Raw genomic sequence first — 23,290 nt, 5'->3', positions numbered from 1 at the left:
GCCACCACAGGGAGTCAAATTGCCATTTCTGGGCCACCCCTCCCCTGTGGGTCTCACGTACTGGCTAATTTAGTAGAAAGAGCTATGAGCTTCCAGCTTTTTCGAGTTTATATAAAGCATTTTATTATAGGAGGATTTTTTTAGGTTGAACTAGCACTAACAGTGTGTCACTTTAATACATTTTGACAGATTGAGTCTCTTGGAGTTAGCAGCATTTTTAGCTGCTCTTCAGAAATGATTCTGAAAGAAATGTGGGTTGTAGTTTCCTCCAGTAATTGTCTCTAACATCACAGGAAGACACAGCCCCGCATTTTCAACAGTGGCTCTCACTAGCCTTGTAATTTCAATGTTCCTCCAAGACGCCTCGCAAAGGGGATGTTTTTAACGCATTTTGGAGGCAACAGCACAAATAGCTTCTGCAGTTGATTTCATTTATGTATTTTTGAACCTTAATAATTCCACTTGGAAACAGGATTAAGCACTGGGCAGGAAACTGCACAAAATGGCATCACTGAGAGATTTCTCACCATTTGCATACCACCTTTCCTCTCCTTTGAGGAGGTGATTTCCTGTCACTTTCCTAGCAAGGGCAGAGTCATACGTGTGAGATCAGTTTCCTTGATCTATCTGCATCGTGTCACACGAAGGCAAGAAAATGCTGTGGCCTGATAATCTTAAACTGCAATATTACTTGCTTTAACCAAGATATGTGCACATATATGGACTATGTTTGGATAGAAACTTCTATTCTAGCTGAGGAATGGAATATGTATTTCCTAGAAATCTGGAGTCATAATAATATACTCCTTTGTGTATTTCCACAGTGAAAGCTAATGGGATGATCATAAAAAGTGAGGGGTCAGGTAGAAAAAAGTCAATAGTTATTTAGGTTCAACGGCAGGTTAAAATCTGGATGAAAAATCTAAAAAAAAAAGGTTTATCTACGGGTATATCCAAAACTCTTCTTACAACGTGAGTCTATTTAGAATAGGCTAGGCCTGAAATATCATTCACTTTGCAATTCTATTTAAATTCATATCAGGGTGGCCTTGAAGAGACGCACTGGGCTGATCCGTAATGAATCAGATATTTCTGTACACTTTGTAGGCTTAACCTTTGCCCAACTGACAAGAGTAGCAGGTTAAATCCTAACACTTTATCTTCTGAGAAAACATTCTTCTCACAGAGAGCATGCTTCACTTCAGTGGGAAAAGCTACTGAGAGTACAGGGTACCCTGCTGCAGAGGCACACCATCTTACAGGCTTTGACTTTGTACACCCAGCGAAATGGCCACACCACCTCTTTAACGCTAGCGGGCCTTGTGGCTAAGTATTCTGAACTGACTGCACAGAGGCAGAAGCGGGTTGGATGGAAACGGGTAACTCGTTCAAGGTCATACGAGTCCTTGTGTGAACCTGGCTCTAACTGAAGCCCAAACCTGAGGTTTTACTGTCTGAAACTGGGGGCATCGAGAACCTAACACCGCTTTCTATGTGGAGGGGCCTTCTCCCCCCAACCTTTGGTGGTAGTCGAGATCTCATCCAAATGCCAGCCAATCATTTAGCAACAAAACTCTACTGTTCTTGGGCAGGAATCCCTACTTTTTAAGTCCTTTGGAAGTGCTGAGTGCCTTCTGCTTAGTAGTTATTAAATTGCATGTTTAAAGAAATGAAAGAGAACACCAGAACCGTGATTCCTTAACAGCTTAAATTCGCTACTGCAATCATATCCAAGACAAGTTTTACTCATTCAGAACTGAGTATTTTTCCAGAACAAAGCCCTTATGCAACATTGAGTTTATCATCTACATATGAATATTGAGTCTCACACACTGCACTAAAAATTAAATTAATAAAAATGTTCTCACTGCGTGGAATATTGGGCACAAAACAAAATTTTCTTAGCGTTCAGCCACATTCACTCCTCCATTCCATTTTCCCCGTTCATTCTGACTTTCCAGTCAGGCCACAAACCCCTTTCCTGATTTTTACGTACAAATAGCTGGACTGTTGAGAATGACCCACTTCAAACCTAATTTTAAGACATCTTCTCCCTTTCCTTTTCTTTGTGCTTCTGGTTCTTCTTTTTCTCCTTCTTTCATGTTGCTCTTGGGCTGAATATTTCCACTCCTGCATAAATACTGAAGTGTTCTTTATCAGCTGAACTTTTATTAGTAAAAGAAGAAATTTTTATTATTAAACACTCCTTTGCTTTTCTCATTTTCTTTAAAAATAGTAACAGATTTTGGAGTACACATCTATTCAATATGTGCATGAATATTCACTTTTTAGTAGTAGCAGTTACACAGATTCAGAGACAAAAATAGAGAGTTTAACTATATTCTATGAATTTTTTAAGCAGACATTTTAAAGGTATATAAATTAATTATATTTTATATTGTATTCAATCAATCTTCAGTGACTTTATCATTTCCAAAGATTATAACTTCTTTCTGTATTATTAAGTAGGCATCTGGAAGGAACCACTAGGTTAAAGCCAGTCTTTCCTTCTGTATTATTATTCCTAAAAGAACTATTAAATGAGTGGCTATATGTTAATAATGCTTAGCATTGGAAATTTTATCCTTCAACCCTGTTTGTTAAATATTTCGCTATTTTTCCTGTTTATATATGGATAATCCACAGATAAAGTCATTATCAGTAATCTCTTAAATAATATTGCTCTTCAGTAATATTTCTACAAATTTCCTTAACATATGAGTATGGGAGTTTGCTATCAAATTTCATTTTATGAGTTTAGGAGACATTTTAAAGTAAGTTGTATCATAAATGTTGTTTTGGATATTGTGGGTGTGTGTTTCACGCTATTTGATCTAAAACACTTATTTTCTGCTTAGAGATTACACAGAAATTTGTGCAGGCACAGAGAAAAAACATAAAAACATAGAATATAGTTATAAAAACATATAACTCTTGTTGTATGTATCACAGGAAGTTAAGCCTAGACCAGATTTTGTCACTGGTACAAATATGCCAAGTCTTGGATGAGAAAGTTGTTTGGTTTTTTATTTTTATTTTTTATTTTTTGTGTTGCTACATTCAACACACAAAAACCCACAAACTGATTTTATATTTCCCCTCGATGAATTTCCAGAACATTTTGTCTTCTGTAGAGCAAGTGGCAAGTTTTATATTTTTTGGAAATAGTATGGAGGCTTACATAAAACTTAAGGGGATACAAAACAGCAACACAAGAAGCAACTAGACTTACTGTGTGCATGTTTCGAGTTCAAAAGCAAATTCATCCCTGAGAAAGATTTGGAGACTACACACAGACATGATATTTTTCACAGATGTGCTTTCCAGTTTGAAAAGCCTGCATTTAAAAATCGATTATTTAAGATGACACAGCGTTCCCTGCCCTTCAGGAAGATGGTAGTAAACAAATAGGTTCTTGTTGTCATTTTGTTTTTTGCCAAAGCCATAGCAGTCTCTTTTGTGTCACTAACTAAACTGACTCCCAAACAAAGAAGTAATTTAATGGGATTCCCAAAGCATGTCAATAGAGATTAACCCCATGGCAGCTCTCCTTTATGGAACATTTAGCCTCTGGAATAGGGGATTTTTGGCTAAGAAACTATTAAACAAATACCATTTGTAATATAGAAGTTTACTTTGGCCAATATCTGTTTATAAATAGGAGGAAGTTTGGGATCATAGGGATGGCTTGGTAGTGTAACCTTGGGAGTGGTAATTTGTCTAAGGGTGCTTCAGACCATCACCCATAAAATGGAGATAAATCAAGTACTTCATAGGACAGTTATTAGATATTACGTGCAAAGGTGGCACCATAATAAATTGGCCAAGGACAAGGACCCTGGAAATAGAGTACATCCCATGAAAATATAAACCCTGTTCGTTTGTTGACTGCAATATTCTCAGGGTCTAAAATGGTTCCCAGTGCATGGTATATTTGTTGAATAAATAGGATCAAAGAAGCTTGGCTCTGTTACATGACTTCTTGGCACATAGCAATTTATTTTTCTAAGCCTGAGTTTCATAAAATAAGGATTAAATGAGCAGAGTGTTAATACTTAACATATTAGCTGTTTTTGCTAAGGCGATCTGAATACAGTGATGAAAGTAGGCACTTGGTGTGTGACGGCTCATTTACATTTTCATTTACATATTCCTCATTTGCATGTATAATTAATATTCTGCCTATTTTAAAAACTAATATTAAGGAAGTTGATGGTACAAGTCAAAGAAGTGACTGGTTTCTCACAATATTATGCATTTAAATGTTTTTTTAAAATGCCTAAACAGAAGGCACTACTATTACTATTTTAAAGCATGTTTAGAAAAGTGTGTTCACTCACAATTGAAAATTACTTTCTTTAAAAGTACTTTACCACATATTGACCTTTCCATTAAATATCACCATAAGTTATAAAAGAAGGCTGCTTTTAGAATTTGTCAAAAAAGCCATTTAAACACCGGAAACGTAGCTGGCCACTAATTCATCTGTGTTGACAAAACAGAAAAAAACAAAAACTCGTCTTCTAAATGTAAAACCTCTGAAAGGCCGAGCCACACAAATCAGTTTATACTCCCAGACAGATGAAAATACTCTTTAAAACATTATTGTGTAGAAAAGAAATAAAGGGACTTTTTGTTTCCTCAGTGCAAAACCCATGTTTCTATGTATCCTTTAAAATATACACATTTTAGTTCGTGGTTCAGTGCTCCATAAAGCTCTTCTTTTAGGTTTAGATATGAATTTATTTGTATAAACTTCAGAAGGAGCGCCCTCTCTCCCGTCTTTCTGTTATTTTCTGTGCTATGATGATGTTTACTTCACAATTCGGTGGTCTCACCCAGTGCTGCCTGGCGGGGGCGCTGCTCCAGGCCAGTGGGGGTGGAGCTGCAGCATGAGGTCGCCGCTTACAGGGATCCCAGTGTCTGCACAGGCCAGACTTTTTGCTGAGGTTTGCTCTTTTTCCCTCATCCGAGCTTCTCTTGTTTTACTTTCCCCTTTGTCTATCTGATCTTCCTCTGACTCTGCTAGTCTTTATTCAAAAGATTTAAATAAGCCTGGTATAGTGGCACACACCTGTGATCCCAGTCATGTAGGAGGCTGAGGCAGGAGAGGATCACAAGTTTAAGTCTGGCCTAGGCAAAGTTAGCAAGACCCTGTCTCAAAATTAGGAAAAAAAAAAAAAAAAAGGTGAGGGTTGAGATGTAGCTCAGCGCAAAGGCCCTGGGTTCAGTCCCCAGTACCACACACACACACACACACACACACACACACACTTAAATAAGTGTTTAGATTTATTTTTAAAAATTTATTTTATTTATTAAATAATTCCTTTCTAATTGACAAAAATTGTCTGCCATACATAAAAATGACTGAGAATATATGTATTCGTTATGTATATATGTTTATTTTTGAGATAGGGCTCTTTGTGCAATTCAGGCTGGCCTTACACCCACTGTGTAGCCCTGGCTGGCCTGGAACTGGCAACGATCCTCCTGTCTCAGCCTCCCGAATGCCAGGATTACAGCCGTGCACCATGAGGGCCAAGAGTCAATTTTAAAAGGTCTCACCACACACACACAACCTGGAATGCACGTGAGGTCATGCGTGTGTTCGCCATCACACAACATGTTTCTGTCTTTCTATTACATCTTGCTTTCCCTTAGCAAGACTTCGCTTCAGGACCGCCCTGGGCACATCAGGGCTCTCTGTTCCTACGAAGGGCCTCAGTGCCAAACCCACTGTTGCCTGCTGCAGATCTGTCCTGAAGGGACTGTGACAAAAGGTCCCCGGTGACCCGGTGGCGAAGGTGCTTTCACATGGATGGCAGTGGGTGGAGACGGACGTGGTTTTTTTTTTTTTTTTTTTTGGTTTTTCTCCGGTACCGGGAACCGAACTCAGACCTTGCGCTTGCCAGGCAGGCGCTTTGCCACTGAGCTGAATCCCCAGCCCCAGAGACGGACGTGTTGATGAGTTCAGGACTGAGGGAGGCTTCGCAGGGCACAGAAGGACGTCGAATGGGATGGTGCAGGACGAGGGACCCACAGGGAGAGACACAGGTGCACTCCGGCTCTAGGGCCCGAGCTCTGAGCCTCCCGTTCCCCCTCTGGAGGTGGGAGAGGAGAAGCAGAACCTGATCCCGCAGGAAGCAGCCTGGCTGCCTTCAAGCTGCGCACACTAAGTGGCCTCTGCCTGCCTCTGCTTCCCAGCTCCTCCTCCTCCCGCCAGAGCCACAGCCAGGCCAGCCCTGCCATGGGCCGCCCCCTCCTCCCCTCCCTCCCAGCATCTGCCCTCTCCGGCAAACAAAATCATCTTCTCTGTTTCATCTTCATTTCCCCCTCCACCTATCTCCCTCCCGATATTGCTCATTGATCCTTCCCTGCAGCACTAGGAAGGAGATTAAAAAACAGAAACCAAAAAATAAACAAAAAACAATAAAAAATTGCTAAACCTTTGCTTGCCTTTCAAAGGCACTAATGACCTAGCAAAAGGAAAACTGAACTGAAGAATAACTGAAGTTATTTCCCAGGGTTTCTCTAGCAGGTCAGGGGGTCCCCTACCCACACCCCACAGGCTCTGCACATGACCTGCCTCTCCCGAGCCCTGTCCCCTCACGCTCCCTGCTACCCCCTTTCATATCTGACGTCCGATCCAGTCCTCTTCTCTGAGTATGGCACCATTCAGAGATTGTTCACTAATTGTTCAGAACTAATCGTTTCTCTTCCCCACTCGATAATAGGGTTGAGAATAGGGACAAAATCTAAAACACTCTGGATGCTCTTCCTGACTGACTAAACCAACAGTCATTCTGCTAGATTCTCCCAAGCCCAGCCTTACTATTTACTAAATGTACAGAGCACAATTTCTGTCTTGTAAAGTCCCTCTTCACTGCAGCCCTAAAACCTGACTCAGCCGACAGGGTTTATTTTACTGTCACAGAGAAAGTAGTTTATAATTGCATTACTAGAAGCATTGTGGGAAACTCTTGTCCAATCAACTTTTCCCGGCTTCCTTCTAATATTTCCGCATATCCTTACTCTGCCGTGCGCTTCATTACTACCTAATGCATTAAAATGTACATATCAGCAGGCCAGGTGTGGTGGCGCACACCTGTAATCCCAGCGCTCGGGAGGCTGAGCCAGGAGGATTGCTGTGAGTTTGAGACCAGCCTGGGCTACCAAATGAGCTCAAGGCCAGCCTGAACTGTATAGGAAGACCCTGTCTCAAAAAAAAAAAAAAAAAAGTACATATCATCACTTTCCTTGTTCTCAACATTAATTGTTCTGAATGCCACGTCTGACCTCACATCTGGAACTGATATTTTTACTTCTCATCTGCTGTGCTTATCTGATGTCAAAATTAGACAAAATTGGGTGTGCTCAGGGTGGTATGGCTGAAAGAAGGGAAAAGTATAAAAAATGAAAAAAGAAGGAAAGAATGGAAACAAAGCTTTTGTAAACGCGGAGGGGAGGAGGGGTTGAAGGGAGGGCAGGGGAATGGGAAAAAAGAATCAAGTTGTATCATGGACAGGTACACATTCCCTGTGATGAATATGATCATTATGTATATCTCAAATGTACCAATAAAATCTTATTAAAAATAAATAATTGGTCATATGAACTGAAAAAATTGTCAAAATCAGGTCTCTAGACACAACTGTATTGGTAACATTTTAGTTGTTTTTTTTTAATCTGTATAATTTTCTCTTTTCAGTTAATTCATAAAAGATATCTTTGTGTCCCTGGCTAGAATCATACAAAATAATATAAAAGATTCTACTCTTCTTATAAATGAAGCACATCTGTGGGAAGGTGAGTGCCAGGGGCACATTTTCTGTAAAACACCTGCATTTGCCGTCACCCTGGCACCAGGCAGAGCGCTAAGTAATTATCTGATTATGTATTCACGTGGTCTCATGTAGCAACGTTCCCAGCTTCACGTGAGAATTAAATATTGGTATGTGGTAACATTTCAATTTCACAACTGAATTGTGCCTATGGAGATCTAAGTCATGAATCACTCCAGCTTGGGAAAGGGAATGAGTTTTAGTATTTTTGTGGAATAATCAGTATTTACATATTTTTATCTACTGCCAGAGGCACTAAGAACTTGTTTCTATTGTAATTTTTCCCTATGAGGTCCATACAAACAAAAGGATAAGAGTACTGTATGTGTTTATAATATCTCTAGATTTCATGGCTTCTAATGAATGTGTTGGTTTTCTTAATCACATCAAACAATGTAATTCTGGGGCAAGATCTTTAATTTTGCATTCCCTTTAAAAAAAAAAACTGTCCCACAACATGGCACAGGAGGGCATTTACTGTTTACAAAAGTTATCTACACATCTCAAAACACCAACAAGAGCTCTAGGGCTCTCAGCATATACAAAAGCTAACACCTGAGGTGTTGGAATGCTAACTCTACCGATTTGATTATTACACACCGTCTATATGGTCCAACTACAGTGCTGCACCCGTAAGATGTGTACAATTTTGTCAATTAGAAATTATTACAGTTGTCTGGCTGAACATTATTGTTTATAAAACTTATGAAGAATAGTATTTTAGAAGAAATTTCTACAGGAAGAAAAGAGGTTAGGTTGAGCACTACCAAGGAGTTCAGGGTTTGCATTGCAGCTTCTTTGGCAAGCTATAAAACTGCTAAACAACGAATGAAGTGGAGTTTAGTCAAATAGGAGGAACTACACAAAATAATTTATTTGAATAATGCCTGACTCTGTGTGAAAGCACAAAACTTTTTATTTGTGACAAGCAAATATTGTACTTTAAATGACTTTATCTGGTGGGGCCCTGCAAGATCTCAGTTGGGCTCCACGAGGTCCTTGAAGGGGCTGCGGGTGAGCATTTTCCTGCGAAATCTAGTTTAATAATAACATCAAAAAGAGATTTGCCTTTTGAGTCACTATTGCCACCTACGTTACGGTCTAATTGCTTAATTCACTCTGAGCTATACGACCGTATTCTAGGAAACTTGCCTGTGTCAAGGCGCTAACCCATATTCTCTCACAAGAAGGAAGCTATTAGCAGAAGCCATAAAACCTCTTTTCTTCTGACCATACCCCAATGCCTGCGCCATTGGTATCTGCTATGATCTTGGCAATGTTCAGAGAGACGTCTGACACTCACTCAATGAAGTAGACTTCGCCCTTCTCCGTGTAGGCCATTTCCCAGTTGTCGGGCAGCGGGTCCGCATCCTCGCTCTCCTCGGGCTTGCCGGGCTTGGCGTCATCCATGGGCTCTTTCAGCTCCTCGGGCTGGCTGTACACCGGGGCGGGGTAAGGCTGGGAGGGCGTCTCCCCTGAGGCTCCTGCGCTCTTGTCTTCATGTTCACTGGATTCTGCAGGGATAAGAGCCCGGGGTCAGTCACTGTGGTGCCCCAACAATGAGCCCCCGGAGATGGTCACGTCCCAGTGCCTCAAACGGGGCAGTGCCACCTGGTGTGGCAGAAGAGCAGTTGCAGATGCGGTCAAGTGAAGGACCTCGGGTGGGGGAGGGGGCTAGCTTTGCTAACCCAGGTGGGCTCACCGGAATCACCAAGGTCGCTGTAAGTAGCAGAGGCAGAAGAAGAGGAAGAAAAGGGGATGTGGCTGCTACAGGGTAGCCAAGGAGCCGCAGCATGGCTGGCTTTGAACACACAAAAATGGGACCACAATCCTGGGACATGGTGGCCTCCGTGTGCTGGCGAGGGTGAGGAGGGGCCTCTTCCCTGGAGACTGGAGCAAGGGGCACTGCCTTGCTCATCTTTGCATTTCAGGACTAGGAACCTGACATAGCTGCCGTGCCATCCAACTGCTCCACTTTAAGCCACCAGATTTGGGGCGATGTATTACAGAAGGAGTAGAAAACTAACAAAACAGAACAAAAACCAAAAGAGATACATACCTGAACAAGTGGGGGGACAGACCCCTGAACCCAAGTACCTTGAATGTGAGCCCCTGAATGACCGAAATGAACGTGGGCAAGAGATAAGACCAAGAACATTGACCTAGGATGAAGCAGCAGCTGAGTCTGCATGAATCTGAGGCCAGAGGAATGGAATTCACAGACTCCTGGTCACATAGCTGAAATTTGCATGCTACAACATTAAATAATAATATTAACAGCTTCTTCAATAAAGAAAAAATTCTGTACCAAGGAAACAGGAAAAGATGAGCATCAGACTCTTCACTTGTAACACCCTAAGCTCAAGGACAGCAGGGTAGCATCTATGCTAACTTGAGGGGATCCATACAGCAAACCTAGAACTTAACTCTGTGAGATGACCTTCAGCCACCTGGGCTCAGACAGTCACTTTCAAACATGCAAATTCCTGACTTCACATGTGTCTGACCTGAGAACAACACGGGAAGAATTATTCTAACCCTGTCATAACCACTGGTCAGAGACAGAACTCCAAACAGGGGGAGAAAGAGATAAATCCTGGATAGTACAGTTAAATGGAAATGAAGAATGACTACACGTGTTGAAACTTACAATACATAGTAAAGATAGGTTAGTATATGGGAAATATAAGAGGGTCATATATGGGAAATGTATGGGAAACCTAATTACAGCAGGGATTCTACACCTTTATTTTAGGAGAGTTCAGCTGTTGAAGGGTTGAGAAAAGATATGGAACTAAAGGCATTCTAAAGGTAGCAGGAGATGTCAGAGTGAGTGAGAATGAGGGAATGAAATAATTTCAAGGTTCCTCTTTCCCTGGATGGTTTATTGGTCAAATATTTTGATCAAGGTATAGGCTTAATTCTATAATAGACATTTACTTGAAATATTCCTGCATGTGTATTTTCTCCGAGCTATTTATGATTTTCTTTTCTTATTTAGCTCTTCTGGCACTAAGAACAGACCATGAGTCTTACTTATCAGAAGAGTAAAACAGGCACTACACGGAAAAAGAAATGTCCTGAGAGTAAAGGAGAAAAAACATACACTACAGAAGTTCCTACCAGGCCCAGTCTGACCCTGAAATGGGAGAGCGCTACCGTGCCGAGGTTAGGGGAGTGACAGGGAAGTGGAGGAGACACCATCTTGGAAATATGAATTTGTGCAACTGTTTGAGAAAAACATAAATAATCACTAAAATAAAAAAATACATACTCCAAGGCATATACTTTGACTCAGTTGTGCTATTTTGAGAATATATTCTCTAGAAATAAATGTATTACTGCATAAAGGTATCTGTATCCTAATATCCATGGCAGTATTAGTTACAGTAGCAAATCCCTGGAAACAATATGAGTGCCTTTTAATTCAAATGTGATTAAGTGCACTGTGTTTATCATTACCATAGAAAACTATGTAGTTTAAGAACAGTGAGTTAGATCTGTATATACTGATGAAGAATTATGCTTATAACTAGTATGTGAAGAGTAATCCAATACTATTAATGCACAGTAGATTGTCAACTGATTACCCCAGGGAAGGAAGTGTGGACTGCAATGGGAGTTTTCTTTACATGTATTTGCATCCACTGTCTATCATTTTGATAACTTCAAGGATTAATAAAGACAACTTATTTACCGAAAGTACAAAGTCAGCTCTGCCTCAGTATCCATTGCTTGAGCCAGCTTCCCGTCATCTGCATCACTGCAGGGGGGCAATATTAAATTACCTACTAGGAATCAGGAAACACAAGAATGCCCTATGAGCTTTCATCGCTTTGCCCTTAAAAGGTGGGAATTAGGACGATAATATGGCCTTTACTGTGTAATCTCCCAGCTAATTCCTTGTAGATATTTCGAACTTTGCAAGTTGTGCAGGCAAGAGGCGGCGTGAGAAGGAACCATTACTCCCTGTGGTTTCTCTTTGCGGCACCCTGTCACAATATTAAGTACCCCTACGTGGAGCATCCTGTGATATGTGCGTGGAACACAGCGAACACCATGTTGCAATGGAAAGCTAAACTGCAAGTCATGCTCTGAACACGTTCATTTATTCCGCACGTGCTTGATCAGTGTTTATTGAGTACTTTCTCCGTACCAGACCCTGGAGACAGAAGAGTGGACAAGAGAGGCATAATTTTCACTTTGTGGAACTAGAAATACGTCATGTGTGGGCTTTCTACAACTTTCAGCGCGATGACAGGTACAAAAGGAAGGATGCGATTTACACATAGGGGTTCACCTAATACCGTGTTCTGTAAGAGTCAAGGGAAGCTTCTTACCCAATGCCGCTACCAAGTCTGAGACTTCTTTCAGATGAAGTAAGGGAGCAACACCTAAACTAAGGCTGGATTCTGCAAGGCTGCACAGATAGCACCTCAGGGTTAGGACTGCAGCCTCAGAGCAATGAGGAGGTATTTATAAGTCTTCTTAGGCAAGGGAAAGTCAGCCCTACATTTTCATTCTCCACGAAGACCCCCTAACTATTCTCAGGACGTAAGGACGGCAAGAGCAGACGTTTTCAGGCCGTTTCCGCTATTTCTGCACTGCACACAAGAGCTGCTGTCGGCAGGGCGATGGGAAAAATGGATTCGCAAAATATTTAAAGTGTAAAATCTTGTCTAGTTTCAAAACACTGGACAAATAAGGAAAAAGGAAGAGCTGTGGTGACCCTGGGGGTCGGGGGCGATGGCTCAGTCAGTGACACAGGAGCGTGGGAGGAGGAGCAGGACTCTGCGGCAGGCTGACTGTGGGCGGGGTCCGGGCACACGGAGGCGGGGCCCCAGCGAAGGTACCACGGAGACGCCAAGTCAGAGAGGGCAACTGGAGAGCAGACACTTGAAAGGCAGCCGCAATGGCTCTGCTGTACGGTAATTTAACCCAGAGGTAAAGGACGGCCAAGACAGACCGCGCCGGAAGAGGAAATCAAGATCCCTGGGTTTCTCAGCTGCGGGAGAAACTCTGAGACGCACAGTCACTGAGCAAGGACAGCTGAAAAAGCGCGTGAGGAAAGCAGCTGAGACAGCGGTGGGAAAGCCCGCGGACTGGCCGGTCAGAAGGGCAAGCCAAGGGCAACAAGGAAACAGCAACAAATGGTGCCCACAGCTTCCGAATCTTCCAGATGAAGGGCATACAAGTCCCTTGGGAATTAACAACACAAAGGTCACTGTTGACATGAGCCACCAGGTAGGGCTGTATGTATGGTGGGGAGAAAGGCACGGAGATTAGAACCGCTAAAGTGGAGAAAATGCATTACATATGCCGATGGGGAATTCATTCAAGAAGGTTAGTTATGCACAAATAAATGCTGTCCTACCACGTATGACATCATTAAGAGAAAGTTAAACATCCCTTGGAAAAAAGCGTTGTCTTTGAGGAAAAGCATAATCGTGTTTATTGTAGCAGAGATTACCGAGTAACGCTCTTCCAGGTTAACTCTTTCTCACTCGTTTCTTTATTCCTACTTGACCCAGTCTTTACACTAGCAAACATGAATTAAATTCCCAAATGCGTGAAGTTCCTGACGAGATAGTGAAGGGAGAGGAAAGTCTTCTTGATCAGAGTGTGAGCAGCGGTGGGGAGGGACCCAATAATTAGCATCTGCCTCCTCCCTGGAAACAAGAGAGCGAACACGAATGGTGCAGAGGAAGCACAACACTCCCACTTCTGTCCATGAAGGCCAATCTGAGATGCTGACAGAGGGGCCAGGGCCTCCGGGAGACCTAGAATCAAACTAATGTACCTGCTGGCTGCAGGGAGCCAGAGAAAGCCTTCCACACAGAAGCAGGACCTGTGGCCAAAGAGAGGACGGGATGCTTAGACAGGGAGCAGAAGAGGGGCTGTGACAGTGTCCCACAGGATCCCGCCCCATGCTATGCAGCATGACCTCAGCTAATTATGTCAACAATAACCCATTTCCACCAAAAGTTATTTCTGGGGATACTGGGCGTTTAGACCTCAGCAGATGAATGTTAGGGGGACGTAATTCTACCCCTACATTGGATGAGCTCATCTCACAAGCCAGCGCATAAGCTCTCACTGTCTCTGGGGCTATAGGTTACTGCTTCATGACACACCATATTTGATGCCCTGCTTCATAAGGACAATAGAAGTGAGCTATAAAAGTCTTCCTCGGACAGGGATGTAAAATTTTCTAGAGCTCCATTAGGAACATCAAGGCACAAGACAGACATTTAGAAAGACAAAGTCTTAGGGGCTGGGGATTTAGCTCAGCCACACAGCCGCTGCCTGGCAAGTGTGAGGTCGTGAGTTTGATTCCTGGTACCAGAAAACAAAACAAAACAAAACAAAAAATGAAACAAACAAACAAATAAAAAGACAAAGTCTTGTGAACAGTGACCATATTTGACTACACACTATTGTGGTGAGGAATTAAGAAGTGTAATTCCTTTCATTTTGCCTAAAGAGTTTTGTTGGACTCAGTAAATATGACTTTCTTTTGATAACAAACTTAGAGGAGCTCAAAGATATGTAAGTAATATGGAGTAAAAAATCACTTAACTGGGAGAGTAAAATGTGTGCATTTTGCACTGTTCAGTCTTCATAAATTTTATAGCATTAGTCTAGTCTAAGGTTTTGATAGTGCAAAAATATGGATAATTACCATTCCATTTGCTTACTGGTATTGGGGGTGTAAGACAAAAGATAAATCACAATGCAATGGTTTCGAATGTACCCAACTCAGTTTCATTAAAGAATAACCAAATCCAAGGTAGAAAAATATTTTCAGAAGGATATCCATTTTCTGTATGATTTATATTTTAATTTGACACAGTCTATGTGCATAGTTAATGTAAGCCTTCCTGTACCTGCCATATTTTGAAATGAGAGAAAGTAGTGAAGGATTTGTTTTCAAGCTAGCTAGGAATTTATTTCTTTAAATTGCCATAAAATTTTAATCCCTCAAATTTATTTTACCCAGTAAGAAACCTCTATGCTTTGTATTTCTAATACTTATTTCACAAATTTCAATATACCCAATAATTTTTCCTCTTTGTCTTTGTATTACTTTTTGGAAGTCAACACAGGTGAAGTACATTTAAAGAGAAAGAATAAACTATTAAGAAACATATTTTGTAGTAGGTAAGGAAAGAAAATGAGAGTAATTTAAGATTTAAAAGTCTTTTGTTTTTCATTTAGCAACACTCAAGTAGCAACCGACTCTCTCTACAATAATCAGAAGAACGTAATTGTTAAGGCAGGTGTCAGACTCTGGGTTTGAATCTGTCCTTACTGCATGAGGTGGAGCAAATTATTTAATTGTGCTGTGTGTGTGCCTCAATTTCCTCACCTGCACAACGGAGACATTAACCTTTCCCACCTGAAAGGATTAGGTTTGACGTGCGTGTAAAGCACTTAGTATAATAAACTGCTGAACCGTGACAGGGGTTTAGTAAATGCTACACATTATCACCACTGAGTTCACAACTTGGTACCCTAAGGAGAAGACTTAAAACATTCAAACAATCCAAATGATTTCCTTCTACAGAAGCAAGAAGTGTGATAAATTTTCTGATTTGGGGGGATATTAGATACTTTAAAAAACCCACAAGAGCTAAAAAGGATATACACAAAAGTAGCATTTCTTCTTTAAAAAGTGATTATATAAATTGACATTTTCTTTCTAAATAAGAGACGCAGTGTGGTTAAGTAACTTAAAGGCGGGGAATTCTTAGAAACCACACATTTTCTAAATTCTCTACCAGCTCCTCCAGAGTTTTATGTTTACCCTTTTCTGGACACCAGGGGACGCTACTGAGCTATGAACCTGGCGTCCCTTTGGCACCTTTGAGGGTACTATTCTTATTTTTTGTTTTTTGAGGGTACTAACTTAGAGCAGAAGCAGTGGCACAGCTCTTTCGTCTTAGCCTGAGGCTCACACCCCTCGTCTATCCCCGAGGCAAGTGGCCTTCCCATCTTCCTGCCACTGATTGCAGCGAGTCTGGTGCCAGTCGCCCTGTGCTCTTGGCCACAGCGGTGGGTAGAGGGAGCTGGAAGACTCTCCACAGTTTCTTGCAAACCCAATAATCCCAGAAGTCACCACATCCATTCCATACATCCTAGGTTTTATGTGATATCACGGAGTGAAGACTGTTCACACCCCTGGTGGGAGCTGAGGTGCTTAATTAGAATTTGAATCACAGGCTCTTGTAAACGAATTAACACTTGAGGGTTGCTATCTGGACAAAAGATAACAGTATTGCAAGCAAGTTTTAATGAGCAGTTATGATCAAGTATTATTTTACGTCTCATATAATGTGTTGTAATTTTATATAACTGATTTTTGTTCGTGGTCACTTGATAGACTATATCCTGAAGTACAGAGTGAAGGACCCTGTCATAAGGGAGTGGCCCCCTGCGTCCTCCTCCACTGCGAGCCCACAGAAGCTAAGACCACAGGCGGCTGCTCAAAGTATGCTCTGAACAGCTCTCCTTCTTGTCCCCACCCTTTGAAAACGAGAAGAAGAATTATGACTGCCAGAATGTCTGCCCATTGTGCGATCACTGATGTTTTGCTCATTATTTTAAAAAAACCTCTCCTTTGTGATGTCATAAAACACACGTGTGGTACAGAATCGCCAAGCACAAAGGGAGATGCACAATGCTAGTGTCGCCTCCGCTTCTGCTCTCAGTGCTCCAGCGCCCCAGGGGGCAAAGATGAGCATTTTTTCTGGACCATCAGAGATGTTTCTATGCACTTTGATTACCAACGTTAGTTTAATGGTTTAATTTTTGACTTTTAGTGCTTTAGATGTAGTTCCATATGCTTATAAGATTCATTATAAATTCTTTAAGATATGAGATTTGAAGGAGTGCTTCTTAAACATAATTGCACCTATCTATCCATCTATGTATTTATCTATATGCTTTTTTGAGACGATAACAGATATTTCCCTTTGCTTCTTCCAGCCAAGAAGGAAACACAGTTTAGAATAAAATATAAGAATTTGGGGAAGTTAGTGTATTGGTTTACTATGCTTCTGGTTTTTGAGATTAAACATCAATAGAGAATATATAAATCAGCATCCCTGGGAAGAAATTATTTTTGTCATTCATAAGCAAACTGAATCTCATCTACCCAGGGGGCTGGCCACGGAAATGTGAATTACAACAAGAGTATGCTTAATGCTTCAAAATTATATTTCATCTATATCTAAAATCCAGAACTGATTATAATTATATGTAGAAATAAAAGTATATGTGGAACATTATGAAAACAGAAAGTTAATGGGCTATGTATTGGGGAGGTGACAAGGAAAAATATTTCTCAAGATTAAAAACTAAATTGAAAAGAATCACCACAAAGGATTGAAAGAGGAAATTATTTTCCATTAACAGGGGAGAAGAGCTATTTTAATTCACATATTTCCTTCCTTCTACAATATTTAATTTCTAACATCTTAGTAAAGGTGGACTGAAATAGCAGCACTAATAATCCTCTCAGATCTGAAATTGTACACGCTTTCTGATTTTTGTAGTGGAAATCATTCTAAAGATATTTATCACACAGAAACACCTCCCTCAAATCTTTGACAAAGTTGGGGGTGAAAGGAACTGATACGTATATAGAAAATACTCAAAGACCATAGCAAGACATCAAAAATAGAGCATGCATATACAAGATATCTTAGAGCTCACTTTCAAGTACGCATCTGAAAAATTTAGGACAAGAGGACCATGTGAAATATAAAGTCCTTGTCTGAAGTTTCAAAGAATAAGAAAACAGGAGGAAGGCTCTCTCTGCTGTGTAGCACAAGCTCTCCAGTGCTATTCTTTGGCATCAACACGGAGTCCAGGTACTTTTTATGAGAATGAGAAGTCAGTTGATAGGAAAAAGGGAAGGGGCTGTTTCCAGCAAAGGAGGCAGAGATAAAATGGGCGCGCAGAGAGGCCCTGCCCAGAGCCCTTCCTCCTCTCCAGAGAGAAACGCCAGCACTAGGCAGAACCAACTAGAGCCATCCTTGACCAAAAGACAGGCGGGACCTCGCCCCAAGAATCATCACCACTCCTCTGCGGAGAATCTCTGATGATTTGCATTTCTCTAATTATTTTAATTTGCACCTCTTTGTGGAGCAGTGAGGCAGGAGAAAATTGAGACTGAGGGGGAGCAGGTGAGGACAAGCTGAGAAAAGCACAGACTCTAAGAAACCTCGGAGAACCCGAAGACCTTGGGCGCTGCCTCTGGTTGCCAGTTTGCTGAGGTGCTGGCCCGGCCCTTCTCGCTCTGCATCTCGTCTCACCGAGGATCAGGTCTTTCTCACTCGCAGCTAGCAGACCCTCAGAGCAGCGGCAGGAGCCCTGCGTGGAGGCTGAGGGCAAACTCCCGAGAGCTGACCGAGCTGAGGAGGTTCTCACCAAAGAATCCCGGTCAGTCTGGTTGTAAAGGGAGTGTGCTTGTGCGTGGTGACGTCCGGCTCCTGATTTCCTGTGGTCATGCTGCGCTTGCGGCCACGGCCTCAGTTCGCAGCCATGCGCTCTAAACTACTCTTTCCGTCCCGTTTCGTCACGGAGAGATGCTGAGTGTGGTACACTAAGGCAGTTTAACTTTCAAGTAATCCTTAAAGAATACAGCATGTCCCTTATTTATAATGGAGTATCCAACTTATTTATATCTTAGTTTTTCAATTTTCACGTTTTATTCGTGCATGTTTGCAGTGCAGAATAAGCACGTGCGTCCTGGGGAGGTGAGAAACCTGTGTAACGCCTCTCCGTTCTTTTCTGTACCTTTCCCTCCCATCCCTTTCTTTCCCTCCATCTCTTGATCTGCTCTCCATTCAGAAAAGATCTACCTCTCTCCTTCCGGTTGTCTTTTATTTTGCTGTTTATTTATATTTGGGGTTTCTCACATGAAAGAAACCAAGTGATATTTACACTTGTGTGTCTGCCTTATTTCACTGAACAAGAGGGTCTCAAAGTTCATCCATTTTCCCACAAGCGACTCACATTTAACTTTCTTTATGGCAGAGTAGTACTCAGCTGTGCATAAATGCCACCTTTTCTGTATCAATTCATCAGTTGATGGACATACGGGCCTCTTCCAGGATTTAGCTTTTATAAATTGTACTGCTGTAAATGTGGCCTTGAACGTATCGCTGCAGCATGATGGCTTTAACACTTTTTGGAAGACACTCTGAAGGGGAACAGCTGGGTGAAATGGAATTTCTAGTTCTACTTTTTTGAGGGATCTCCACCCTGATTTCCAGAGTGCTTGTATTCCGAGAACTAACAGAAGCCTCACCAGCATTTCTTATTATTTTGTTTCTTAATGATACCATTCTTTCTGGGATAAGACAGAATCTCAGCATTGTTTTAATTTGCATTTCTCTAATGACCAGCGATGTTGAACACTTCTTTATGCGTATTTTGTCCATTTGTAAGTAGTTCATTTAGAACAGGCCTAGAATTTTCTCCATCCAATGGAGAGAGAAAACCCAGTATAGTTTCTGGGAAGTAGATCATAAAATTAAGTCTCCTTAAAAGAAAAAGGGGAAAAAAAAAAGATAAAGATCTGAGTGGCTACACACATCACAGTCTCTGTGAGCCTGCACTAGGATAAGCAGGGCACAGGCCTTGGGGCTGTCTCAGAGTGGGGCATTCTTCACAGGAGAACAGCCAGATTCACCAGGGAGGACATAACTCTTAGACAGTGACAGGACCTCATTCACCCAGGCGGGGCGGATGGTGCATACGGCCAGGATGCCAAGCAGCACAAGACTGGGGCGCGGGTCCCTAATGGTGAACTGAGATCATCGCCCCGGACACTAAGGGACCACATAAGGGACACTCTGTTCGCTCTCCGGGAGCTGCGGTTCATTTGCACTAATTGCAGGCCCAGCAGCCTGGAGAAGGCGGCTCTGTGTGCACACACTGTATTCCCATTGTTGGTGAAGGTAGCTCTCATGGGCCCTATTGCTCCTGGCAGAGTGTGTGTGCATGCACAGAGATTCAACTGCTCTTAAAATATATGCATTTCTGATACTTCGCTCTAGGCTTACTAATAGGTAATGATGGGAAGCTTCAAGATAATAATGAATTACTTTCCGGAAAAGTTTAGCAGATAACTCATGAAAGAAAAGATATCCAAGAAAGCTTCCTCCAATTACTATGGTTTACAGCATTTTGCTTTTCTGCATCCGGGTCTACTCTAAAAAGTAATTCTATCTATTTATCTATTATTAACTATCTACCTGTTTTTGATATTTTCAAAATTAGGGAGGCTGACTAATTGTTATATCTAACAATAGCTTTTAAAAATACATTTGCATACTTTATACAACTTTGAAAATACTGTAGGCTCCAACTTAGAAAACACTACATTAAAGGCACTGAGTAGTATAAAATGATCTTAAAAAAAATGCTGTTGATTCAGTACAACTTTGATTTTCTCTCCAAGTTAGTTACAACTGACTAAAATACAAAGATTTGCTAAGAATTTGAAATATTTAAAGAAACATGCTAATCACTGAGACAAGTAAACAGAATGGGAAAGGCAGCCCTTGCCAGGGAGGGGGACATGCATGTGATGAAGGTTTCCCACACGTTCCAGCTCAATAGTAAAATACCCGCCAGATGAGGGGAGCATGTAAATTCTATTACAGTAATTCAGACATGGTAAGCTGCAACTTTTCATCATGGTAGTAAATAAGTAATTCCTATGGAATATTTTTTTAAATGTTATTGGATTTAGAATAAAAGAAGAGAAGATTCAGCTGTGGAAATAGCTTGATCAGACAGGTGGAAAGGTTTTGAGTGTGAAATGTGCACAAGACCAGGGAGTTTATGAAGGGACTCACGGGAGCTGAAGTTTACAGAGACGTTTGGATCAAATGGAGGAGGCCCTGAGCCGTGGCCCAAGAAGTCCGAACCAGAGAGCACAAGCTCATTCAAGGTCGGAGAAGGAGAGCTGGGGAGTGCTGGGTCAAGAATCTTCACTTGATGAAGAATGAGAGATAATCTGGGAGGATAAGCGAAGGAAGGCAGGAGTCCGCTAGGGAACTGGGGTCCATAAGCGTGTGGTGAAGGCTGTGCTGTAGCATGGGGCAAGGACAGTGGGAAGGGAAGGATGCAAGTTAAAGGCTCAGACGTTATTTGTGTCTAATAACAAATATCAAGTCTGAGGAAGAGAAGATAAACAATAAATCTAGGTGAAGGAAAGAATTAGAGAATTTGGATAAAGGACTCTATGAGAAGGCTGGCCTGTTCTGTGGGAGCAGAAGTGTTTAAGTGAAATGGGTTGCATTTCATTTGCTTCGTGGAGCTGCCCAGAGGAAGTAGTTAGAAAAAGGCCCTGAACTGTAGGAGATGAAATAAACCTGGGCTGCAGGTAAATCTATGGAAGCCAAGGCTGGGATGTTAACTATAACAAGACATGAAGAAAGATAAAGATGTACAAATACAGGTAAGGTTAATGTTAGGGAAGGTTCCCTGGTGATACAAATTTTAAACACTGGTTTAAAGACAGACTCTATGACATTGATGGTGAACCTTTTAGAGCTTTCAAAGATAATAAACCTGCGGTGGCACGTATGCCATAGGTTTGCTTACGCTACTCTGTAAGATGATGTAAACTATAGCATCCTTGCAAGCACCATATCTAACACCACTGCCAGGAACCCAGTGAAAGACAAAGAAGGAATACACGTGGATTATACACACTGGGCTAGAGAACTGTGATTGACTTCAAGCAGATGAGAAGTCACTTTGTCCTCAGCATGATTCATAGCTCAGGGCAATGTGCTGGAGGGTAAACTCAGCTATTACTGAATTCAAATCTCAACTCTACCACTAAAGAAAGTCTTACTTAAGTACCTTAAGCTACATTTTAGTGTTTCATTCACAAAACATTATATTATTAACATGGGATTACAGAGATATGCATTAGATGCCTGACTCATTTATACAGTCGTTAAAGGACTATTGCCAGTACTATTTATTTTAGTTTTGTAGTTTTCATTTATTCACGAGGGCAGTACTACATTTCTAAATGATATCTATCTAAATTTCCATCACTAAGGTGATGTATGACAGAAAGAAAACTATTTCTGATCTAAGAAATTGCAGTTTGAAATTGCAGATCAGAAAAGGAAATGCAGTTTTGCTGGGTGCCATCCGCTAAATCGATGTGTTTGATGTAATTTTGAGCAGAATGGGGGAACCCTACACAAAATGAATATTAACATCTTTTCATAAAATTTCAGTGGTATAATTTTATTTATTTATTTATTTTTTTTATTTTTTTTTTTTTTGGTTTTTCTCCGGTACCGGGAACCGAACTCACGACCTTGCGCTTGCCAGGCAGGCGCTTTTGCCGCTGAGCTAAATCCCCAGCCCCTCAGTGGTATAATTTTAAATATAAACTATGGTAGAAATGAGAGAAGATGGAGAAAGTAGGTAAAAGATATAAATTGATGAATCCTTTTATTTAAAATTTTATTTACATAAAACAGTTCCTTAAAGTACATAAGGAACCAAAGATTGGTAGACCTATATACATGCTTACATATATATAGAATATAATGAGAACCAATAATTTTTTTAAACCCACAGAGGAAAATAAGTTCACTTATATTTGATTTCTAAAAATGAAAGCAGTAAGTCTTTTTGGTGAGTTCAGATTTATAAGGCCACTTTACAGGTAAAATAATGGTCATTTGTGTATACATCACTAAGAAATACATTTATGCTGTGTTTGGTCATATGGGACTCAGAACAGTACAACAGCTAGGAGCATGAGTTCTGGAACCAGAGTTCCTATGTATTACTTTCGATTACCTGGTAAATTATTTAAATTTAGCGCATCTCAGTTTCTTAATCAGCAGACTAGTTGCTAGTTAATGAGACAGTTGGGAAAGATAATGAACTGATATTTATAGTGAGGTCAAATCGCTCCCAATACATAGTAAACATTATAATCTCATTATTATCTTGTTCATTACTGTGATCAATACCCTTTTGTAATGGAATAAAATTAGTAAAATTTCATCAATCCCCAAATGTGCCTCATTGATTACAATGTTAGTACACTGAATTAAAGGTGGATATTTATTACTATAGGTTGTTAGTCAACAGAGGAGTGGTGGCTAAAATATAAGCAAGTATTTTCTCAGTATTCACTGAAAACTGCAGTTGGTGAACTGTGCAGGAAGAAGACAAAGATTGTGCTGAAAAAAATGTAAAGTTCCAAAGGTAGATTGTTGGGAAATGCCCAAGAGGGAAGTTCAAAGAAATTTCTGAAGTCTCAATTGGATAAATCTAATGAAAAACAAAGATTTAAAAGATAGGGGTGGTCAAAAGATTTCCAGTATGGGATGATGGGTTGATTTTTGTTTGGGGGCATGTTCTTCTCATCTCTGGACACTGAGTAAGGA

General features: G+C 41.1%; 1 protein-coding gene across 1 annotated transcript in view; it reads right to left on the bottom strand.

The window, feature by feature from the left end:
- Positions 1-23,290, bottom strand: part of Magi2 (membrane associated guanylate kinase, WW and PDZ domain containing 2) — a 555,913-nt gene that overhangs the window by 432,951 nt on the left and 99,672 nt on the right. The window contains exon 3 of the mRNA XM_013510511.1: positions 9,148-9,358. Within this exon, the coding sequence (XP_013365965.1) occupies positions 9,148-9,358 (211 nt within the window). The remainder of the gene's footprint in view (positions 1-9,147; positions 9,359-23,290) is intronic.

Source organism: Chinchilla lanigera, unplaced genomic scaffold (assembly GCF_000276665.1).
Source record: "Chinchilla lanigera isolate Chin_1 unplaced genomic scaffold, ChiLan1.0 scaffold00009, whole genome shotgun sequence".
Lineage (NCBI taxonomy): Eukaryota > Metazoa > Chordata > Mammalia > Rodentia > Chinchillidae > Chinchilla > Chinchilla lanigera.
This window is presented reverse-complemented; position numbering and strand designations above follow the sequence as displayed.